The sequence below is a fragment of the Prenolepis imparis genome, unplaced genomic scaffold, assembly GCF_030444845.1.
Source record: "Prenolepis imparis isolate NDT839.2.m4 unplaced genomic scaffold, iyPreImpa1.0 SCAF_8, whole genome shotgun sequence".
NCBI classification, from domain to species: domain Eukaryota; kingdom Metazoa; phylum Arthropoda; class Insecta; order Hymenoptera; family Formicidae; genus Prenolepis; species Prenolepis imparis.
Window position 1 is genome coordinate 4,593,503 of NW_028141166.1, and position 25,457 is coordinate 4,618,959.

At 34.4% G+C, this 25,457-nt stretch overlaps 2 protein-coding genes across 2 annotated transcripts in view; one reads left to right on the plus strand and one right to left on the minus strand.

Annotated features, from left to right (window-relative positions):
- Positions 1-25,457, minus strand: part of LOC145939729 (uncharacterized) — a 471,008-nt gene that overhangs the window by 316,588 nt on the left and 128,963 nt on the right. The window contains exons 7-8 of the mRNA XM_083044284.1: positions 15,015-15,211; positions 14,868-14,908 (exon numbers count right to left, since the gene is read on the minus strand). Of these exons, the coding sequence (XP_082900410.1) occupies positions 14,868-14,908; positions 15,015-15,211 (238 nt within the window). The remainder of the gene's footprint in view (positions 1-14,867; positions 14,909-15,014; positions 15,212-25,457) is intronic.
- Positions 1-25,457, plus strand: part of Mdy (diacylglycerol O-acyltransferase) — a 133,038-nt gene that overhangs the window by 88,320 nt on the left and 19,261 nt on the right. The window contains exons 7-8 of the mRNA XM_083044286.1: positions 6,139-6,319; positions 9,232-9,340. Coding sequence (XP_082900412.1) covers positions 6,139-6,319; positions 9,232-9,340 — 290 coding nt within the window. The remainder of the gene's footprint in view (positions 1-6,138; positions 6,320-9,231; positions 9,341-25,457) is intronic.

Sequence of the window (25,457 nt, forward strand, 5' to 3'; positions counted from 1 at the left end):
CCTGATGATGGTGATGCGACGGCAATCGGCCGATCGATCCATGGACAAATGCAATCGACAAAAGCCCGCCCGCGGGACTCCGTTATTACGATCACGAGCTTCGTGCAATCTAGCGCAGGACGCCGTGTAATTTTCGCCCTCTCCGCCTAACTCAGGTTGCTATCGCGCGCCGTATTATTACGTCCCGTAATAATGACGACGTAGACCCAGCCGCGGAGCCTGTAACCTCTAGCCTAGCCGCGTATACGCATCGCGAAGGCGGGGCACTCTCCGCGTTTTTTTTTTGTTCGTCACTCGACTCCATCGATCATGCGAGAAATGAAGCTTCTCGCTTGGAAGCTCTCGCTTTTCTTACGAAAAAGAAGCTGGAAACTCCTCCTTTATTCTCTCTCCTCGGTACATCCTAACAAAAGTTTATATCTCTTGTACTTTAAATAATGTGCATACATCGAATTTTTCTTCTCGGAAAATCGATCTATGATCCACTTTAATGTAGTAACTTTTTAGTGAATGGGAGGGGAAAATGAATAAAAGGTAAACTGCGATATATCTCTGATATCGGTGATCGGACATGAGGGTAAAATGCTATTCAGAAAGCTGGTGGAATAAGCTGGAAAAATAAGAGAGAACCGGTACACTTACTTTAAGCAAGTAGTAGACTAGAGTGAGTTGAAGGAAAAATGGATATTCGACGTCGTTCTGCGTCGCGTCGAGGATGCAAGACAATTTACGAGTCTGCAGGATTGCGTGATCAAAGATCGCAGGCAATCGTGTCTCTCGAACCGAAGGCGAAGGTCTCTTCTTCTTCTTCTTCCTTTTTCGGCGCGGTGCTTAATTTGTGAGACTTCTCATTCGAGCGGCGTCCTCGTAAGGTTGCTACGTCTTCTTCTATCCTCTATACCAGGTTACCTCTGCTGAGGTCCTCGATATCGATCCCTTTTTTCGCCCAAGTCGTCGCTCGTCCTCTACCGCGCCAGTTTCGAGATATATGAACGAGGGTAGGTCTTAAACGCGAGGCATCCCTTGGCACAAAAGACGAAATTACATCGACCCTCGAGACGCCCTCGGGCCGAGATTGAAAAAAATAGAAATTACACCCGTCGCGAACGGAAGCTCGCTCGATTCAGCTCGCCCCCGCGTCCCCACGAGAATTCCTCGTCCCCCCAAACATCAGCCACCGGAGTCCCGATTTTCTTCCACCCTTCTGCGACTATCCACAAACGTGATAGGAACCACTAAGGAGACCCGAGAGCGCAGGTAGGCGGATCTTACGCAATTGGAGAACGCAAGATTGACCTTTGTCATAATGTCATAAATTTCTAAACACACACATACGCGTATTTTCTCTCTTGTCGGGCCTAATCCTCTTTGTTATTATTTATAATTAATTTAAAATACTAAAAAAAGAGATCTAAATATTATATATGTATACAGGTATTACATGTACACTGTATACAGGTATTACAAACCCCACCCCTCTTGCAAATTAAAAGAAACAGTTTTGCTGAATTTGTTTAAAAAATATAAATAAAGAAAAACAAACATTAAAGAGCTATCGACGTCAGGATCCGCTAGTGTATATATATAAGTATAAGATACACTGTAAATTATACTCATTACGCATTCAAGGAGTTAAGTATAGATTAAGTCAGACATAGGGCGAAATGATTAGATAATTTCATTGCACGAAAAAAATTAGGTGAAATTCTTTATATTTATATAATATATATATAATATATATTATATATATTATATAGATATAAAGAATTTCGCCTAATTATTTTCGTACAACGAAATTACCTCATCATTTCGTCCTATGTCTGACTTAATCTACACTTCACTCCTTGAATGCGTAATGAGTATAATTTACAGTGTATCTTATACATACATATTGTATATATTATATAGATATAAAGAATTTCGCCTAATTATTTTCGTACAACGAAATTATCTCATCATTTTGTCCTATGTCTGACTTAATTTACACTTAACTCCTTGAATGCGTAATGAGTATAATTTCCAGTGTATCTTATACATACATATTGTATATATTATATAGATATAAAGAATTTCGCCTAATTATTTTCGTACAACGAAATTATCTCATCATTTTGTCCTATGTCTGACTTAATCTACACTTCACTCCTTGAATGCGTAATGAGTATAATTTACAGTGTATATTATACATACATATTGTATATATTATATAGATATAAAAAAATTCGCCTAATTATTGTCGTGCAACAAAATTATCTCATCATTTCGTCGTATGTCTGACTTAATCTAAACTTCACTCCTTGAATGCGTAATGAGTATAATTTACAGTGTATCTTATACTTTTATATATATATATTTTATATATATATTTTACATATATATATATATTATATATATATATATAAAAGTATAAGATACATTGTAAATTATACTCATTATGCATTCAAGGAGTTAAGTGTAGATTAAGTCAGACATAGGACGAAATGATGAGATAATTTTGTTGTATGAAAATAATTAGGTGAAATTCTTTATATCTATATAATATATATATATATATATATATATATATATAAGTATAAGATACACTGGAAATTATACTCATTACGCATTCAAGGAGTTAAGTGTAGATTAAGTCAGACATAGGACGAAATGATGAGATAATTTCATTGCACGAAAATAATTAAATGAAATTCTTTATATATATATATATATATATATATATATATAATATATATACAATATGTATGTATAAGACACTGTAAATTATACTCATTACGCATTCAAGGAGTTAAGTGTAGATTAAGTCAGACATAGGACGAAATAATGAGATAATTTCGTTGCACGAACATAATTCGGCGAAATTCTTTATATCTATATAATATGTACAATATGTATGTATAAAATACATTGTAAATTATACTCATTACGCATTCAAGGAGTTAAGTATAGATTAAGTCAGACATAGGACGAAATGATGAGATAATTTCGTTGCATGAAAATAATTAGGCGAGAAATTCTTTATATTTATATAATATATATATATGTATATACATACACTGGCGGATTCTGGGCGAGGGGGGGGGGGTTAAACCCCCCCTGCAAATTAAAAGAAACAGTTTTGCTGAATTTGTTAAAAAATATAAATAAAGAAAAACAAACATTAAAGAGCTATTGACATCGTTGATCCTGGAATAAAAGCTAATCATAAAACTAAAAATATTAAATAAAATAATTTTGCAAACCACCCCCCCCCCCCGCCCTATTATCGAGGTCAGGATCCGCTAGTGTACATGTATATATATTTAATTATTTATTGCGCTTAAATTTGTGGTCCAAGCTGTTGCGAATGCAACGGCGATTCGATTAGTGACGTTACTGAAGACACTTGATTGCTCACTTGATTCTAATTTACACATGTATACAGCGTATAATTATTGTTGTGTATTGTACATCGGTGTACTATTGGTTTGGCACATTAATACAAGGACGCGATGCAGCCACAAGTCACTTCTCAGCCATATTAAGATAAAGAACGTCATACTTTGTCATGAATGTGTCAAGGAACACTTATTGCAAGATAAAGTTTATCCAGTAACAGACAAAGAAACATTTCCTTATGTTTAACACTATTCTATCAGCATATAAACACTGAGCAAAGCACGAATGAATAATATTAATTATCTTTTTATTTGAACATATAGCTAAAACATAAAGCAGGATTTAATTGACTCTATGCTTAATTAGTACATGCTCTAAATCGTAATCTTATTTATCTGTAAGCAAAGAGATACGTGGTTTTTTATCTTTTATCATATGAAACTATTATTACATAGCGAATTATATTACAAACCAAACGATATTATTAAATACAATTTGTAATTCTGCGTATCGATGGAATTGGTAAAAGATTCGAGCATTTATATAATTGATCAACCAGAAATAAATACGAAATCCGAATAAATACAAGCAGTCTGTGCAAGCCGAGAGAGAACGGTTTGTAATGAATAATCCGCCAACGAAGAGAGAAAGTGAGGGTTTACTCGTATGTGGTTGCCGAAGATCACAGGCTTGATCAAACGAATTTACATGGAACATTAACGAATCATTAAACTGTTTCCGAGTGCTTCCGCGATTGTGCACTACTCGCTAACTTTGTTTATTTGGACATTCGCCGAAATTACATTACAATTTTATTGTTTCTACCGGTGAGTGTGTATATTCACAATATATTTCACTAATTGTGTGTAAGATGTTTTCTTTACAGGTGTTTACATGTACTTGCAATTTTATCGTAATATTATAATTGTGACACATGATTATAATAATATACAGGGTGATTCTAAATAAGTGCGAAACATTTTAGAAGATAATTCTTTGTCAAAAACTAAGGAGGATTTTTTATATAAACATACACTATCTTTCTGAGGAGTTACACTCTTCCAAAGGAGAGATGAAAATTAGGTTTTTATTTTTTTTTCTTTTTTGGACAAGTTAAAAAAATTATATTTGGTGGACATTTTCTACTAGTAAAAAGGATATTTATTAATATTTTTTCAATCTTTCTGTATCGTTATATAGGGATGAAACTAGCAACCCCTATTCAATTTTTTACTAGAACTTTTTAACGGATCGGAATGTGTGGATCTAAAAATATGCGTTAAAAAACTTGATTCCTTTAAAAACTTTTTTATTTCTTTTATGTTTTTTGTAAAATCAATAGTTTGCGAAAAAAATACATTATCAGGCACAGCATAGTTTGTTGGCTTCGAGTTACGAGAAGTTGAATTTTAGAATAAAGAAAGTTAGCAAAACAAAATTATAGTAAATGAAAAAAAATGGAACAAAAACACAATTTGAGAAAAAGAATGAAAATCTAATTTCCACCTCCCTTTTTGGAAGAAGCCCCCCTTAATTTTTGAAAGAATCATCTCCTACAATTTTTCGCACTTATTTAGAATTACCCTAATAAGAAATGATTAAATATATAAATATAGACATACGTATATTATACGAATATTAAGAATCATAGTTTTATATCTTAATTTTCATTACTCGAGAAATGTCGGTAAACGAACAGCTGACGTGCGAAATGTCGTCTCGGACAGATATTTTTGTAAGATAATTTTTTTCGTCCTGTCGAGTACAAGGATCAAGCGGATCTCGAAGGAAAAATAAGAGGAAGAAAGGAGCAACGTTTATTTCGCTATTCAAAGGGCGGAGAGGAAAAGTGGAACGCGACGACGACCAAGTAAATGGGGGGCACGAGGAATTTAATTTGGTCGAATTCTTCTACATTTATTACGTAGGGATGTTGGAGAACGACGTCGGTCGTCGACGACGTGGACGTCGATCGGCGTCGCGGAGAACGAGCCGCGAGTAGCGTAAAATCCCCCGATGTCGCGATGACGTAACCGAGAGACTGCCGAGGTAGGAGTAGCAACGAGGCGCAACCCCCCGTCACCGTCGCGTCGCGTCGCGTCGTCGGGCTAGGCAGTCGGCGCAACCCGGGCTTATTTGAATTCCAGATTGGATTATTCATCGGATTTGGATAATTGAGGGGATTCTATCAGTTACGCGTCGGAGTGGGATTAGACGCGCAGATGGGAATCCGCGTGCTTAGCGCGGCGCTGAGGAATTCCGGGCTTCCCGACCGAGGAAATCGCGCGAGCGGTTCGGTTTTGTTGTTTAAGGACCATCTAGAGAGAGACGAAGGGAAACGTAGCTGTGAAATTTCTTTTTTTCTAGAAAAGTTTCTCCTCGAACTCTTATTTCAATTTTTAACAGACTGTACGATCGAGCGAACATTTTTAGAGCGTCAATCCTCTTCAAGTATTTTCTTCTTTGTAAGATACTTAGACCTGTTAGTCCAATATTTTATTGTGCTTTCCATCTTTCTGCTCGTCTCTTTTGCTTCCAAACGTAAAAGTTTCTTTGCAAGTGTTTTGTTCTTTATCTCTTTCTTTTATCCTTCTTTGTCACTCAGCCATTGCATATTTATTTATGAAAAACAACCAATTTCTTACTTTTTTTGGAGTAAAAGTAATTAAGAGACAGTCTTGATTTGTAACATTGTAGATGATTCCTTTCATTTTCGATCAATGACGATAAAAAAACGCCGAAAATGCGATTTTTCTGTTGCAGCTTCCAGCATCAAACAAAGTGCAAGTGATGTCAATGACTTTGAACACGAGAAGAGCGATCGCGGAAATGCATTGGTACAATATCCTGACAACTTGACCCTCGGCGATCTTTATTACTATATATTGGCGCCTACTTTGTGCTATGAACTGAACTTTCCTAGAACGCAACGGATTCGTAAGAGGTGAGTGACCTGGTGTCTTGGTTTTTATTTAGAAATTTATTGAAATTATTAGCGATTTTAATCGAAAACACGAGCAATCATGAATTTCTTTCAAATTATCATTGACGGTTTTATCTTAATCATTACATAAAATCTTCCTAGTCTCATGGGATCGGAATGATCCTTTGCCAATCATTTCGGAAACGATTGGAAAACGAAAGTATTTTGAAAAAGTTGTGCGAGAGATAGGTTCCTTTCTCTATTCGACTGGATCCCCCACAAAGCAATACAGTCTTGTTTCTGTTTACATATGTTTTCAAGAATCCTACTGTAGGATATATTCGCCTTCGATCGGGAGGCAAGTCGAGTGGAAACTTGATATTGTCTGAGTTGGGTCACGCGAGTGCATACATACATTGCGTGAGGCGTATAAATCCGTGTTTGCTCTCTCAGATTTCTCGTATACATTTCGTCGTGGTGTAACCCCGTACGGAGTTCTCTCTCTCTCTCTTTTGCGTCTTATTTTCGTTTTGGTGAAGAATGTCAACAGATGCCAAAGTCACTGGTTTGCGAAAAACTCCGGATTCCTGCAAACGAATTTCTAAACTCCGGAAAGAAAATTTTAAGGATTCTTTGTGATTTTATCGAGAACGTAAATTATTTGTGCAAGTCGAAATTGAAAAAAGTTTAAAATTTCATATCGGAGTTGCTAAAATTTCACTTGAATTTATCATGCGCCATTTATATTTTATAAATATATTATTTTATTAGAAATGCGTGCAAAAGAGAGATCTGTTTATGAACCCCGATAAAAAAGAGTTACGCTACTTGCTTAATTTCAATTTTAATATATTAAATTGTAATTAGCAATTTGAGCAGTGTTACGGTATTATTAATACGATAATAATGTGAAGTAAACATAAACGTAAATTATTATAATATATGAATAAGGAATTTAATATTAAATATCTTGCCGAGCTACACACATATCCAGCTGTATACATATTTATAGCAATTAAATTTCGATTTAGAGAGATTATTTATTTAATATTAATTACCCATTCTAAATATTACTTTGAAAAAAATTATTACACATCATATATATCAATCGTAGATTTAATAAATCTGCGCGTCACATCTTTTTTCAAGTTTCGTTCTTCCGACCATCGTATCGCCATCCTTACCGGTTTTTATAGCTCGCTTTTCCCTTTTGTGCAGCAGTATGCTTTCCGTGCAGTTGCGTTCATCGAAAAGTGCATCCAGACTTTGCTTGTCGCCGGCAGTTTACCGGAAACGAAACTCGCGCGGACGACATGCCATCGAATGGGAGCGTCGTTTCACGCGACAGCACTCAAAAGTCATATTTTCAATTTTTCGAGAATCGGTATATGGTCGAGGGAGAGAAAGAGAGAGAGAGAGAGAGCGAACGGGTGTAGGATGGTAACGAAAATGGGGGTGGAAATTCATGGGGGTTGGCCGGAAATCGGTTTGCGCCGTCGATAAAATCTGAGAGCAAATAGATGTGTACTGGTGTCGCGTAATGATCAATGTAATCGAATCACGTGGAAACGAATTAGGTCGGACGGCCGATAAATCCGATAAAAGGTACATCTGCGCGTTCGCCGTAATGGCAGAAATACATGGATATATCTAGATGTAAAAGTGGCAAAAATGTATCTCTTTTTTTTAATGGTAACCGTATATAAATATGATATTTCGTTATTAAAATATACAAAGGGAATTTGAAATTATATATAATATAAAAATTTTTTCCACGTAATTTATATATGTATAGGTAATCAAAATTAAATAAAACTATATATACATACATATATACAGGGTGTTTCTAAATAAATGCGAAAAATTTTAGATGATTTTTTGTCGAAAGTTAAGGGGAGATTTTCATATAAACATATACCTACTCCTATATCTCTCCTTCAAAGAGGAGGTAAAAATTAGGTTTTTAATTTTTTTCTCAAATTTTAGACAAGTTAAAGAAATGAAATTTAGATATTTTCCACTAGTAAAAAGGATATAGTTATTAATATTTTTAATCTTCCTTACTTAAAACCTTACTAAACCTTATTAATATTTTTTTAAATCTATTTATATCATTATAAGGGGATGAAACTAACAACCCCTATTCAATTTTTTATTAGAACTTTTTATTAGAACAGACCGGAATGTGATCATCTAAAAATATCTGTTAGAAAGCTTGATTCCTTTCTTTAATTTCTTCATTTCTTTTTTCATAAAATCAATAGTTTTCAAAAGAAAAATAAAAATCTAATTTTCATCTCCCCCTTTGAAGAAGTTTAATTCCTCAGGGAGGAATATAGGAGTATATGAAAAAAATTCCCTTAATTTTTTTCATATACTCCTATATTCCTCCCTGAAGAAATGAAATTTAGATATTTTCCACTAGTAAAAAGGATATAGTTATTAATATTTTTAATCTTCCTTACTTAAAACCTTACTAAACCTTATTAATATTTTTTTAAATCTATTTATATCATTATAAGGGGATGAAACTAACAACCCCTATTCAATTTTTTATTAGAACTTTTTATTAGAACAGACCGGAATGTGATCATCTAAAAATATCTGTTAGAAAGCTTGATTCCTTTCTTTAATTTCTTCATTTCTTTTTTCATAAAATCAATAGTTTTCAAAAGAAAAATAAAAATCTAATTTTCATCTCCCCCTTTGAAGAAGTTTAATTCCTCAGGGAGGAATATAGGAGTATATGAAAAAAATTCCCTTAATTTTTTTCTTCGACTAAGAATCATCTAAAATTTTTCGCACTTATTAAGAAACATCCTGTATATATACAACATACATACATATGCATATCTTGATCACAGAATTTTCTTTTATATTAATATAGTTAATTAATATTTCCTTTGAACATCGGCGTGCTATTTAATTTACAGGTTCCTTATAAAACGAATATTGGAAGTCGTTGTAGGATGCCAGGTGGTGATGTCCCTTTTCCAACAATGGATGATACCTTCCGTGAAGAATTCATTGATACCCTTTAGCGTGAGTACTTTCAATATTAAATTGCATTCTTATAATATTTCAAGAAATTTTACCTTGTTTTGACCCCTGAATTTAAAAAACTCATTTGCTTAAATCAGCGTAAATTTCCGTAAAGAGAGAAAGAGAGAACATTTATCTTATATTTATAAAATTTTTCCAACATATATCAATTTTTGTGCAAAGCACAAAGTATTATTTGCCCTCTCACCAACTTTTACATTCTCGAACGATATTGATAATGATCTATTGATGTTTCTCGATATCTTGCGACTAGGGAGCTAATTATTTATCGCGGTAGTCATAAATAAGCCAGACTAACCGTGAAAGCGAAATAACTGGTAAGATAGAGGGGGGCCAGGCAGAGACGAGCAGAAGTGTAATTTGGTTTGGTCGGCAAATAGGTACGATCAATCTTTCGAGTAATGCTTTCGCCCGGAAATTCGATACACACAGATATACAACAAATTCTATGTGCTATCCCCGAACAAGTATCACCGATGTTCTACCCCAAATTCTCTCGCGCGTTAAAATACGCAGGAAAAAGGGGAGCCGTTGCTGCAATTCCAGCAATATTATTGCAAGTTGCATCTATGTAGGCGATACATCCCTTCGCAATGACATAAACGTTGCGTAATATTATACGAAAACGATGTAAATTGCGTTTCTTCAAATGCTAAGCAGAGACGAGCGAGTATAGGAGAAAGGAGGTCTAAGAGTTTCAGCGACACGTACAAAGTATATTTTTTATCGCTTAGATATATTCACTCTCTAAAGTATACTGCTGGTATATTTCATGATGTTAATAACTTTGCCGCGTGAAAATTCGCGGCGTCTCCATCTGTCGCGACAACAAAACATTTTACAGAGCAGAAACAGAGCTGTATATATCCAATTTATTTTTGCGCGTCGGTGGCGGCGGGTTCTTGATAAAAATAAGCGAAAGTGAGAGAGAGAAGAGGAGAACACACGAAGAATGTGTCATGCGACACGTAGTTTTTCCCGTTCGCGTCGCAATAATGCTCGGGGCACGCCATCAGTTTTTATCTCTGGTGCGAAGGTTAAATCCTTCCTACCGCGCTATGATTTGCCAGTTATATTTGATGCTGCGGGAGGTTGTGAATGATATTTTCCTCGCAAATATCCCGCGAGTGTTCATTTGTAGTCGGTGCGATATAAAAGTTAAATACACATTTGCGGAATCTAAAATTGTCGGGCGAGATTATTGCCGATGATGTGAGATTAATTGTTTTTCGAATGACATTCTAATTTCGCTTTAATATCTCGAATTAAATATATTTTAATTCGCATCGTCTGCGAGTGTCAAATCCAGTCGGCTCACCTATATAGTAACACTGGTTTATAGCCAAAAATTATTTTAAACCAGACAAAGTGTTTCTTATAAATTTTTGGATGCTAAAAACGATGCCGCAAATTTCGCTAGCACGTCAGATTTAAAATAATTGAGGTTTAATGTGTAAAAAATGTTTTTTTGCGATATTTGAGATTTTTTTGTAAAAAAGATTAATGTTATCTAGAAAGTCTGATCAGATATTATGAATGTATTGTCCATCCCCTATAAAATGCATCTTTTTAAATTTTAATATCTTACTTTTCAACCATGTTATGAAAGATTAAAGCTGGAGAACTACTTCTCATATGGAGATGCTCCTGAGGAAAAAAGGTTTTTTGGAAGAAACTTATTATGTGTATCGATAGTCCTAAACTACAAATTTTGATTATAATTGACTTTATCATCATAGGCGGATATTTGCTATCTCAGCAAAACTCTGTAATTAAATCCTTCCTAACACGACTAAAAAGTAAGATATCGAAATAAAAAAATGCATTTTATAAGGGATAAACAATATATTCATGACTTCTGAATTTCAAAATAACGTTGATCTTTTTTACAAACAAACTAAAATATCGCAAAAAAGTCATTTTTTGCACATTAAATTTCAATTATTTCGGAAACCTGACGTGCTGGTGAAAATCGGCTTGCGATATTGTTTTCAGCATCAAAAATCTATAAGAAACACCTTCCAAATAATGAAAAAAATATTTTTTTTGTAAACTAGGGTAATTTTCTTTCGTGCTAAAGAAAAAAAATCACGGATGAATGTACGCTCTTTTTTTCTATTCTCTTTGTGTGTTTCGTAATAAATTATGTAACAAGTCATTAAACATGTAACGTGTGCATCATATCATCTCTCTTTTTCTTTTCCCTTTTTTTTTGCTGATATGATTTTTATTACATTTTTCTATGAAGGGGGGCAGATAATGAAGAGATGTAGCATATTTTAAATTAATTTAAAAAAATCTGTACGCGCGCGCACATGGGATGTGAGAGAGACGGTTAATTAGCCAATTATCAATCGTCGCCGATGAGGTGTAATAAACGAACCGCTTAATTAAATAAGCTACAATCCCGAAGGGAAAAAGGTGGGATGGGGGATAATTTAAAGCGCTAATTAGAGGAGAGAACATGATTTGATATTTATATATGTACTTTTTAATCCCGCGCGCTATTTATTATATATAATAGCTGATCACGCGGTAACGAGGAGGGGGAAGGGGTGTCGATACGTGTCGCAAATGGCGAAAATTTTCCATCGCGTGCTCACCAGATAGAGGACCATAGATTTAAATGGAACCTTTTACGTGGTCGAGCTTAACCGCGGCTGATCCGTGACTGGCATCCGCGGTTCACCAGCTACGTCCATATTTTATACATAATGTTATCGGGAATCCAGATTCCATCATCGATCCGATAGAGTTACTGATCATTCAACCATTCGCACGAAATGCCAAATGCATATAGCTTACGGTAAAAATTCACGGAAGAAATTCTCCTGGCTATAAATCTTTCCCATAAAACGCGATCGAAAATGTTTATATTTGTATTTCTTTCTATTGATTTATTCGATATACAGGATGTTTCTAAATAAGTGCGAAAAACTTTAGATGATTCTTTGTCGAAAGTTAAGGGGGATTTTTTATATAAATATGTACTCCTATATCCTTCCCCGAGGAGGTGAAAGTTAGATTAATTTTTTTCTCAATTTTCGACAAGTTAAAAAAATGAAATTTGGTGGATATTTTTCACTAGTAAAGAGGATATTTATTAATATTTTTTAAATCTTCCCATATCGTTATAAGGGGATGAAACTAACAACTCTTATTCAATTCTTTATTAGAACTTTTAATGGATCGGAATGTGATTATCTAAAAATATGTGTTAGAAAGCTTGATTTTTTTAGAAACTTTTTTATTTCTTTTATTTTTTTTGTAAAATCTTTAGTTTTCAATAAAAAAATATAAAACTTAATTTTTATTTTCTCCTTTGGAGGAGTGTAACTCCTCAAGGAGGGATATAGGAATATATGTTTATATGAAAAACTCTCCTTATAATTTTACAAAACAAAGAATCATCTTTCTAAAATTTTTCGCACTTATTTAGAAACCAAGAGAGTACAAATGGAACTATACAGTTAATTTTTTCGATAAATTTTCTTCTCTTGACACAGAACTCTTTATAGGTTGCAAATAATACAGCAACAAAACACAAATTACAAATATGATTATTTAAAGCACATTTAGAATCAGAGATTCCAATTTGAGCTTCCAACATGATTAAAGATTAATTAGTTTTGCGCTCGTATATGTATCTCATATAATTAGTCAAGCTATAATGAAACAGCTGTACCTACACCGGACAAATATAATAACGTGTGTCGGCACAACGCTTGCATTTGCTAAGTTCATACATTCGTAATTAATAAACAGCACGATATATCTTTCTAATAAAACTCACGTTGTCATTCGCGGAGAGAGCAATCTCTCTTTGAAGCGTCTACCTCTCGCCAAAGTCTCTGGTCTGCTCTCACTCCCTCATGTTACAGTCGAATGCATTGTTGCGGAACTTTGCTCTAGCTGAGTGCTAGCTACTCCTTTCCATAACGGCGCTTCTCGTCGGAACTTCCGTATTCGTGATTAGGCACGTGCCCTTTCTCCATTGTGTCGGAGAACTATATCGCGTGTAAGATTATTAAGCGTTTCGAAATCGCTTCGAAATCGGGATCGACGCGAACCACTCAACGAGGAACCGGGGTTCTCGGCCGCATGATTTCATGCCGCAGACAAATTGCTTCTGCAAATCGTTTGACACTCCTCCCTCTTCCTTCTCCTTCACCTTTCCCCTTCATCGTTCCCTCAAGAGGCTCGAAGGAGACGCTTAAACGGGACGCACAGTGGCTGAACACACCCTGGCATCCCTTCGCCACCTTTCCCTCGCGAAACATATTCGAAATCGGGATATCGAGCGAACGTAAAGAAACTGTCGCTGCTGTTACCTGTGTGGAAATTTTTCCTAGGCTGTAACCGGGCCTTATAAAGATTTCCTAACTTTTATTTGAGGCCCAAGGACACCCATCTTGGCCCAATCTCGAATTGTCGCGCTTTTTTATTTAGGACCCTTATTGTTTTCCAAACTTGGATCAATATAAAAATTGTAGCTTGAGCCAATGTTGGCTTTGTAAGTCGAGCCTATATTATATATAAGATAAGGAACCACAATCCTTTTCTAAAAAAGATATGTAAAGTCGATACTCGCATATGTCGAAGTTTATTATTGTCGCTTTTCCGCGATGCTCATTGGCTATCAAGGCATTCACGTTGTGCGTTATATTCGTAGCATCGAGAGGCTATCATCGCGAGGGTTAGCGGTTTGACAGTTTGTTCAAAATGAAATAAAATAAAATAATATAATATTAGTTTTAAATAATATGTTAATACTTTAAACTCGATTAATATTTTTGACAGTTATCAGCTGATTTCTGTCAAAAAATATTAATTACGGATAAAGTATAGTAACATATTATTTACAACATATTACTATTTTAATATTTTTAACATATTATTATTTTAAAATTTAATTAGCACATTAACGCTTTATTAATATTTTTTGATAGAAATCAGCTGATTAAAGCGTTAATTTGCTAATTACATTTTAAAATAATAATATGTTAAAAATATTAAAATAGTAATATGTTGTAAATAATATGTTATAATATGCCTTATCCACGATTAATATTTTTTGACAGAAATCAGCTGATAACTGTCAAAAATATTAAGCAAGTTTAAAGTATTATAACATATTATTTAAAATAACATGTAATTTTATTTTGAACAAACTGTTAAACTACTAACCCTCGCGATGACAGCCTGCTACAAATGTAACGCACAATGCGAATCGAAACAGTTTATCAGCATCGTAGAAAAGGTGCAACAATACTTGCGAGAATCGACTTAACGTATCTTTTTTAGAAAGGGATGTTATAATATTTTAAATTCGATTAATATTTTTGACAATTATCAGAGCTGATTTTTGTCAAAAAATATTAATCGCAGATAAGACATTATAACATGTTATTTAAAACATGTTACTATTTTAATATTTTCAACATATTATATATATATCCCCATTACCGCTATAGAAATATTATAAAATAAATAATTTCTCACTCACCGATACGTGCAATAGCGGAGTTGGTAGTACAGCACATTGATCTGAAAACAAAATATTCAAATTATGTATATACATAATTATGTCGAATAGTGTGTGTCGAATATCTCATAAATAATGCAGTTTAGAAAAATGTTTTATTTTGCATACCTCATAGTTGCCCCGATGTCGCCCGATGCCTCCCCGGGCCTCCTCCTCCTCTCTTGGTCCATGGTAGCACTCGCGACACTCGCGAAAATACGAATAATTACGATCGCGCGACACTTTACACGGCACTCCCGACGCGCGGAACTTTACACGGCACTCCCGACACGACGCGTGAATCGCACTGTGTATCGCAATGCTATCTGTAACAAATAAAATACATACATATATTAGAATAATCTTATTATTTCGCATTATAACATACACAATATAAATATAAATATGTAAGCTGGAATTAACGATAGATATATCTACGGATCGCAATACATTCGCGCGCGCGACTACAGATTAAGTTGGGTTATGTTGGCAAGAGATTTTGCATCCAATTTTTCGCGAAATATGCGTTTCGAACAATTACGCCTACATATTAACGTTGAAATTATGATATGCGATTGACAAATATTACAATACAAAGGTTAGAAATTGTTTCTAACGATTATGCTTACTAATTAATCACAGCGGGACGCAGCTCCAACTGCCTGATACTCGCGGCGTTTCGGTAATGGCCGAAGCTACGAACATCGGCAACTTCACTCTAATAACGCGCGCGCGATACTATATATACATGACTTAATATTAATAATTAATTAAAACTCGAAGGAGATTCGTTCGAAAAGATATAGCTTTAGAAAGAAAAAATATTAATCGAGAATAAGGTATTATAACATATTACTATTTTATAACTTTTTACCATATTATTATTTTAAAATTTAATTTCCAAATTATAACATGCACAATATAAATATATGTAAGCTAGAATATTTAATTAGCAAATTTTCGCTTTATTAATATTTTTTGATAGAAATCAGCTGATTAAAGCGTTAATTTGCTAATTAATTTTTAAAATAATAATATGTTATAACAATTAAAATAATGTTTTAAATAATATGTTATAATACTTTAAACTCGATTAACATTTTTGACAGTTATCAGCTGATTTCTGTTAAAAAATATTATTCGAAAATAAGGTATTATAACATATTATTCACAACACATTACTATTTTAATTTTTTAACATATTAATTTAAAATTTAATTAGCAAATTAAAGCTTTAATCAATTAATTTTTGTGAAAAAATATTAATCGAATTTAAACAAACTTTATATTATTTTTTATAAGATATCATTTTTTTAACATAAAACCGAAGAATGGCGCGCGCGTAGCGCGCGCTTGTGTTGTTCTGGTAAAAAAAAAAAACATATTGCTGTCTGAATTAAATTTTAATTAGCCCATTATATTAACTGATTGAAATCATGTTAAGTGATGATTCTTCCTCTAATAAATCAACATGCAGTGATTTTAAATTAATCAATATATTTCATACACTTTTCATATAATTAAATAACACTTTTCGTTTAAACTATAGCTCTGTATGAGTATAGTTTGGCTTAAATTAAAATGTCTTGAGAAAAACATTAATGATCTAATCAGACCGAGACAGGCTCTAAGCAACAAATCAAAATGACGTTTAAAAAAAGAAATAAAAACTAGATCCTATAAATGGGCTTGAATTTGGCAAGCCCTTATTTTGGATGCCTTAGTAATGCCTTAGTAATACCTATACAGGGCCAGTATTGAATATGGGACGCCCGGATAAATTTCTACTCGGGTAGTTAATACCGGAGTCGAATTTTTTTCTGATCGTTTCGATTTTTTTTTATTCTTCGTTCCGTACACTATTCTTTCTACCTTCAGCGACGAATTGAATCTGATAATTGCGAATCGCGATTACAACAGTCAGGTCCTCGATCGAGCGTCCAGCTGGTGCTGCGAGAGACGATATCCTTCCCTTGGATTTAGTCCTCAGCGTGGTCTATCACTGTCGCCCGGCGCGGAAACGTCACAAGGGCGACAAGAAGAAGAAGAAGATGGAGATCGAGAGAAAGGGGATCGTGAGATTAAGAAATCTACAAGGATATTACTTCCGTCGGGTCGCGAAATTCCGGGAGAAGGGAGGGAGAAATTGATAACTGCGGAGATGATACCTTGTCGGAGGTAATCACTTTTTACCGGCGTGCTCTCTCTCTCTCTCTCTCTCTCTCTCTCTCTCTCTCTCTCTCTCCAGACTCTCTGAGCCTCGTTATGCTTATAAGGCGGATTGAATGGATGAGAGAAGGAGTCGCTGCGCGCGACCGGAAATCCTCACGATTTCCTCTGGCAAGAGGGACGATTAACCCTTCCAGCAGTGTCGAGAGGGAGAGAGATCCGTCGCATTACGTCTGCTTTAGTAACAACATACTTCTGCAAGGGCAATTTTTCACGTGCAACGCGTGCGAATAATTTCGTCCGCTTTAAATGTAACTCTGTCCATCTTACATTTACTCATTGCTTGGTTTCTGTATCGTCTCCTCTACCTTTTATATTTCTTTCTTTTTATTTTCCATTTGCGGCATTTATAAAGTCTAAGCTCATTGATGTCATAATATATCTTGCAACCCAACGGCGTTAGTACTACAAATGAGTCTTTTATATCGCGAAAATACAAGGATTAAGCCGGCTTTTCTGTAGCTTTTGCCTACAGAATTGTGTATTTCATCCTGCTGATCGATTGAACGATCGAGGATTGACAGGTCGGATGAGGGAGATGCGTCAAGTTTTGGCTTATCAGCTTACGGCACACTGCAGCTTAAAGGGGTAAGCGTTTAAAGGGTTTTTAGGATGCGTTGAAGGTTGTTATTAAAAAACAGGCTATCCGTAGAACGTATACTGTATCGATCTCCTAAAAAAATATGTTCTATATTTACTATATGTATACAATTTTTAATTTAATATATACATATATATATATATATATATATATATATATATAGATTGATTCTAAATAAGTGCGAAAAATTTTAGATGATCTTTGTCAAAAATTAAGAGAGGTCTTTTATATAAACATATACTCCTATATCCCTTTTTAAGGAATTATACTCTTCCAAAGAAGGAGGTGAAACCTTGGTTTTTTTTCGTTTTTCTTTTATTTTTTTCCATTTTTATAATTTTGTTTTGCATGCTTTTTGTATTTTAAAATTCAACTTCTCGCAACTTGAAATCTATGTTATTTAGAATCGTGCTATGCATGATAATATATTTTAATTTTATAATTTAATTTTATATTTTAATTTTTTTGCAAACTATTGATTTTACGAAAAAAATGAAAAAAAAATGTTTTTAAAGGAAGCAAGCTTTCAAACGCATATTTTTAGATAATCATATTCCGACCCGTTAATTGAATAGGGGTTGCTAATTTCATCCCCGTATAGTGATACGGAAAGATTTAAAAAATATTAATAAATATCCTTTTTACCAATAAAAAATATCTACCAATTTTCATTATTTAACTTGTTCAAAAATTGAGGAAAAAACCTCATTTTTACCTCCTCTTTAGAGAAGTAACTTCTCAGAGAGTAGTATATGTTTATATATAAAAGATCCCCCTTAATTTTTGACAAAGAATCATCTAAAATTTTTCGCTTAGAATCATCCTGTTTATAATTTAACATAATATACCTTTGAACAAAATATAGAACGCAAGAGAAAGAAATTTTTCTGAGAAAAATAGAATGTGAAAAAAAAAACTGTTCATCAAAAATTTAATTAAGAGTTTGCAGACATTCAAATGGGTCAGTTATTTTAAAAAAATCTCAGTTATGCGCGCATTTTACGTTCCTTTATACATCTTTCCCTATTTTCCTCGCGTATTGAATCAAAGTAAGTGCGAGAGGGTTCCAAGAAGCAACGAATCGGGAAAATCTGCGCGGCATGCATACCGTCCCGCTCCTATCGCTCGTTTTTCTTGCCGTCGGCAAGATTCCAGACACTTGACCAACGTTGTCGAGGGTGGAATTCGCAGAATACCGGAAGCCGGTCGCACCTTCTTCTTCTTCTGTATCGAAGTTGCCGGCGATACGCGTCCGCCAATCGGGCGGAAGTTCCGCGCGCCGAGTTATGACGCTGCAAAAATTCTTTCGATCCGCGCCCCTCCGATATAGGCGAGCAAAAAGAAAAGTGCCGTGTCGAGGCGGCAGCTAACAAGTAAAATCGCTGGTGAGACTGCACGTGACTCGAGAATCACCAGCAGGAATCGGACTTTTGCGAAAGTGCCGGCGAGTCTTTCCTTTCTGAGGCGCGAGGAGGCCTGTGCGAGATTTCGTTTTCAATCCTCTTTTCACGATTTCGACGTTTCAGTATATCGAGTTATCATAACTTTTTTTCCTCTCTTTCTATACAATGCACACTTTTTTTATATAAATTCATATATTTTTTTTTATTCCCACGGAAAAATTTATGTTTATCTATAAAAAAGGAACTTTTCAACTTTGTTGCTGTATAAAGCATTTTCTAAGTAACTACACCGTCGGATCAAGACTTTAGCATTATTCCGAAGTAGTTTGGGAATCCGCTCACGTTATTACAACCGGCTGCTTAACGTTTAACAGCGAAACGTGCTCGCTAAAAGACCGAAAAGCGAGGGGGAAGTTTTATTGGCAGCGTATCTTTGCCGGGACGAAGAATCTCAGGCGGTATTTCTCCGACTTTTAACTGACGATGAAAAGCGGCCGATGAATTGCGCTCCGAATATGCCGCGGAGAAACATTTCAATCTCGTGGCGTTGATGTTCGAAAAAAAGCGGAGAAAACATTTTTATAAAGAAGAGAATCTTTCGCGAGAATTGTTGGAGTCCCATGAGCGAGTTATTGTCCTATTTTTTTCTATCTGGTCTTCCTTTTCTCTCTCTCTCTCTCTCTCTCTCTCTCATCATGTGTTTGTCGCATAAAAGAGAAGAAGGATATTTATTCGACCGCTAACTGGTACCAGAAGATATAATCAGTGAATGAAGAACAGCAAGAGTAGGAACTGTCTTTTTGCCGACTTTGCTCTGGCACGAAACACTTAAGACCCACGTCGAGCGCCTTTTAATTCTATTTGTCTTCCGCTGCTACTTCGGTAAGCGTAGTCTGCTGAAAGTGCGACTCTGGAAGTTGTCAGATCGGAGTAAATATTTTGGGGTTCTTTGGAAAGAGTCGAGTTGAGTTCTAGGGATAATTCTAGACGTTAATTCGCTGAAAAACAGATTTCTCGTGTGATGGGGAGTCAGGACTCACTTGACAACAAGCGTCGCTTAAGCTATTTTTCACCATTTTTGATGAGGATATTTTTGTTCGCATTTTTAATGTCAAAAGTAGGAAAGTCGGATAAGTAAAAAAATTTTTTTGAAGAGGAAAGTACGAATACCACTTAATTTAATCATTATTTTAATCACTTGATGAATAACGTTGAATTTGTGTAATAACTTTTGTCAACGCTAGACGTTACTTTGATCGCTGCGATTTCCACTAACATCGATCGTTTTTACTTCAATTGGATAAACTCCCTAGAATCTCCTATCGATGAATCGATTCGTATCTGCTTCGCTCGTAAAAAGCTCTCTTAAGGGGATGCTGATTTTGTCCTGTCTTACCAACAGAACGATATTTTTCTGCACCTTTTTCTCTTTATTGGTTGAATAGAATAATAAATATTTTTCCACGATTAAAGTACATATAGAAACAAAGTTGGAACCTCTCGATTTTATGTAAATAACAAAAAAATATTTTTAGTTAAACAACTTTTTTTTTGTTTTTTACATAAATTTGAAAGGTTCCGACTTTGTTTCTATATGTACTTTAATCGTGGAAAAGCATTTATTATTCTATTCAACCAATAAAAAGAAAACGGTGCAGAAAAATATTGCTCTGTCGATAAGGGTCAGCATCCCCTTAAGGCTCCTGGGTGCTCATCGCGGCCATATTGGAATGGTGACGTCAGAAGCGAGAAAACACACGCTATTTTTTTTTTAGACGCCATTTCTAAATAAAAACATATTTGCATAAAATAACACTTAAGATCTCTTTAATACACTTCTAAAAAACGTCGAAAACTATTCTTTTCCCTTGACAGTCAATCAACAACCGTAAAATGATCGAGATATCAGACTTTGACATGCGGAATGACTGCGCATGTGCAAAGACCAGAAGGACTGGGCCTCATAATATTACATTTTACAGCTGTTGATTGATTATAAAGGGAAAAGGATAGTTTTCGGCGTATTTTAGAAGTGTATTAAAGAGATCTTAAGTGTTATTTTATGCAAATATGTTTTTATTTAGAAATGGCATCTAAAAAAAAATAGCGTGTGTTTTCTCGCCTCTGACATCACGATTCCGACATGGTCGACAAGGTACCAGGAACCTTAAGGAGAGTTACTAGTGTTGAGCGATGAAGGATCGCGACGTCCTACATAAGCACCTACCTCTCGCGCCCTATTGTCAGTCGATTCCGAGATTCAATTCGACTGGGGTTGAATTCTCCGGTATTTCAAGGACACTTTACTTGGGCGGCGGAACAAAGTAATTCGCAAGATGCAAAGCCGTAAATCTTTCGGTGCTAATTGAAACGACGGTGCGAACGCGAAAAAAACGAGCGGCGATGACGAGGGATTTGGTCGGGGGACCGTTTCTCCGTGAAATGGTGAAAATCTTTTCCTTCTTTTCTTTCTCCGTCCGCGTTTATCTTTCGTTTCTCTTGTCTTTTCTCGCATTCCGTGTATATTCATCACGAATGCCATGAGTAGCGCTTATTTTCATTCCGCAAAAAGGACGAGAACTCGCTCGACTATATCACCGTTGAGTAAAGATGACAGGAGGAAAGGAAAGGGGGACGGAGGGTGAAGAGGGAAATGTTTGTGGGTGAGAAGGAGAAATTTCTGAACGGTATTAATGCATTGTTGGAACTTCGCACGCGCTGCTTTCAAATAATATTGGCATATTTTCTCGTATCGATATTTAATGCATGTCTCGCTACAACAATAAGTTTAACTTACCAGCATCCAGCGAGTATGTTATTGACATAATTGCAATCTGCGCGTGTATTAAGTTATATTACTATTTATATTACATATCTATAAATCTCTGTAAAGTTTTTTAAAATTTTTTATAAGGGTCATAATCATTCTGGTTCATATTAAATGATTTATGTCCAATGTTTCGATCGCGTCGGAAACAAGATGACCGAAATGAAGAGAGAAAGAGAGTGTGAGAAGGGAAAGGAAGAAATGGCCCGAACCATCTACGTGAGATGTTTCGGAGGCGATCCACCGAAGGAAAATCCACCCCGCTTTATTTTCAATCCTTGGAACATCCTTTACTTTCCCTTTCCTTTGTCTGCGCGTCTCGAGTACCGCTATTCATTCGCGAAGAACCTCTTCAGCTCCACCCGAGCACTCTGGCAGCTCTCCGGACGGAATGCAATCATTTAGAATGCCGTGATTTTGGTGCAAGTACAAATTCAGCTGGCTCGCTTTCTCTTGCGAAGCGATGTGATCGATATATCGTGCGTGTTACCTTTAGATTTTTCATCGACAGAAATTATCTCTTGCTTGCGTTCTCGAAGTTACTTTTTTCTTTTTTCATTGTCGTATTTCTTTTAAGCAGCTTCTTTTAATTATTCAATTAAAACACGTAGGAATAGCCAGGTTTTATGGCGAATGCGGCCGCGCAAGCCGAGCTCGCCACTTGTCCCGACTTGTAATTATCAGACCGCGTAAAGTATCGCGGCCTCATTAAACCGGGCTGTAAAGTTGGCGCTAAGGAAACATGAAATTCTCGTTGGGACAACTTGTTGCTGTCGTAAAAAAATCATTTTCCCCGGGACATAAGAGTTTGTTTACGATGCAGTCCTTAAATTTTACCGCCACTCTCTCTTGAGAATCGCGCCCCCTTTTTTTTCTTAACCAGTAATTCGCCGCAATTAGTTTCCGAGCTTCTCTACTTGTAATTGCAAAAGCATTGCGATAATAATCAGACATATATTATATTACTATGAGGTGCGCAAATGGACGGAGTAGATGACGCGTTAATCATTTCATGTATTATATATTGACTTGCGCGTCACCGGAGATAATAGCATCTCTCTATTTCGCCTTTGTTGTTTTTTCTATCCAATTTGTTGCAACGGTGACATAAACACGAATGATTCAATTAACATCATAATATTACCGCAGCGTGTGCGCTGTAGAATATTAACTATAATAACGGCTATATCATGATAATTATAATTAACTTGATCTAGTTGTATACGTTGCCATTAAATTTGTTATTTGTTGGTAAATTGAGAAGTGAAATTCGTTGTCTCGCGATTTTTAATTCTAAATATTATTTCTGCATAGAACTATATTACTATTTATATATTACTATATAATGTTTAGATTATTTTAATTCACACATATAATAAAAACGAGATTGCGTTTAAAAATATATATAAATGAAAATATTTTAATTATATTATTTTATCAAAATTATATCGCGGATAATTTTATTTATATTTAATGTTTCATTAAATGCGCAATGTGTGATATAAAATTGAATGATTAATAAAATTGAATAATAAAATTACATAAATTGTATGTATATTAAAATGCACACACACAAAACTTGTTACATGAAGTATATATTTCGAGATTAGTGATGTTTTATAATCAGCGAAGATGGCATTTTTTAAAGGAGAGCATTCTATTTCTCCCTGAGGAATTACACTCTTCTAAAGAGGGAGATAAAAATTAGATTTTAATTTTTTTTCTCAATTTTTGTTCTTGTTCCATTTTTTTCAACATTTACTATATTTTTGTTTTGCTTGCTTTTTTTATTCTAATATATTTAACTTCTCGTAACTTGAAAGCTATGTCATTTAGCACCTTTTGTACAATCAATAATTTGAAAAAAAATAAAATACATTATCATGCATAGCATGATAAATTTAAAAATAAAAAGTTTCTAAAGAAATCAATCTTTCTAACGCATTTTTTTAGATGATCACATTTCTATCTATTAAAAGCTCTAATAAAAAATTGAATAAGAGTTCCTAATTTCATCCCTTATATATAACGATCTGAGAGAATTAAATAAATCTTAATAAGTATTCTTTTTACTAATAAAAAATGTTCACCAAATTTCATTTTTTTAACTTGTCCAAAATTTGAGAAGAAAAATAAAAACCTAAATTTTACCTTCTCTTTGGATTTTTTATTTAAAAAAATTTTTTTGTAAAAACTAGTTTGCAAAAAAAAATTAAAATACATTATTATGCACATCACAATATTAAATGTCATAGATTTCAAGTTATGAGAAGGAGTGTAACTTCTCAGGGAAAAATATAAAAGTATATGTTTATATGAAAGACCCCCCTTAATTTTTGACAAAGAATCATCTTCTAAAATTTTTCACATTTATTTAGAATCACTGTATATGCGATAATAAGACGTGTCGAAATCGCGACGAAGCTTTCCAAAGGTATATTTATTTGCAAACCTGTTGTACAAGCACGACTGGCTGTTGCAGAGCCATTCGAAGGGACTTCTCGACAACCGCCACTTAAGCGGAACACCGGAGGGACGATTCTCTTCCCCCGTGTTCAATTAGCGCGCCAATGCACGAAATATCAATTCAATTGGCGGAGGAAAGCCTTCTCGACATACATGCATACATTGAGTGCAAATCGGGAAAAGGACACTCTCGAATGTCTTCTCGAGCGACGAAGTTATTGTTAAATAATAAATTAAAAAAGTTGGTTATTTAATTTAATAATAATCCCTTAAATGTGTTAACGGTGATGCCTGGACCTTCGTTGAATTTCGTTGATTAATTTTGTCATTCGGATCCGAATATTAAATTTAATTTAGTCCCACATTTTAGAAATTGTGTTTTGGGAAAATGTAGTTTATTTCAATTTGTAATATGTCCTAATTTGTGTTGATGTCAATATGATACGATTAAATAGGATTAAATAAATATATTCACCGTTTGCATATTAAAACATATAGGTAAATCTATAAAATAGTTTATTAATAAAATTGATTTTCTTTGAAATAATTAATAAATAATATTATTCCAAAATCGCGAATTATAAATTAATAAAATAGTACACGATGATATTTAGTTTTGATTTGATATTTACAATTAAATAATTTATAATATTGAAGTTGTGTACAAATAGAAAAACTACTATAAAAAAATAGAAAAACTACTATATTTCGAAAGGTAAATCAGTTAAAAATCGAAATTCTTTCAAAGGGAACTGAGAAATAATTCGAAATAAGAGGATTAATTCTTTTATATATAATCACAGATATTAAATATCTAATAATAATTGGATTAAATAGATTTGAAATGATAGCGTTATCGATTTATCCTCGCGATAAATAATAACTTTTCACGAATATTATTGAAAAAGACTTAGTATCAACTCTATTAACTAACATTTATCACAGTCTTGATGTACGCGCGATTATCTTCGAATTTCCGGAGAGATATCAGGGAACCCCTGGCTGTCGAAATAAAACAAAATTCCTCGCAAAACAATGTTCCGCAA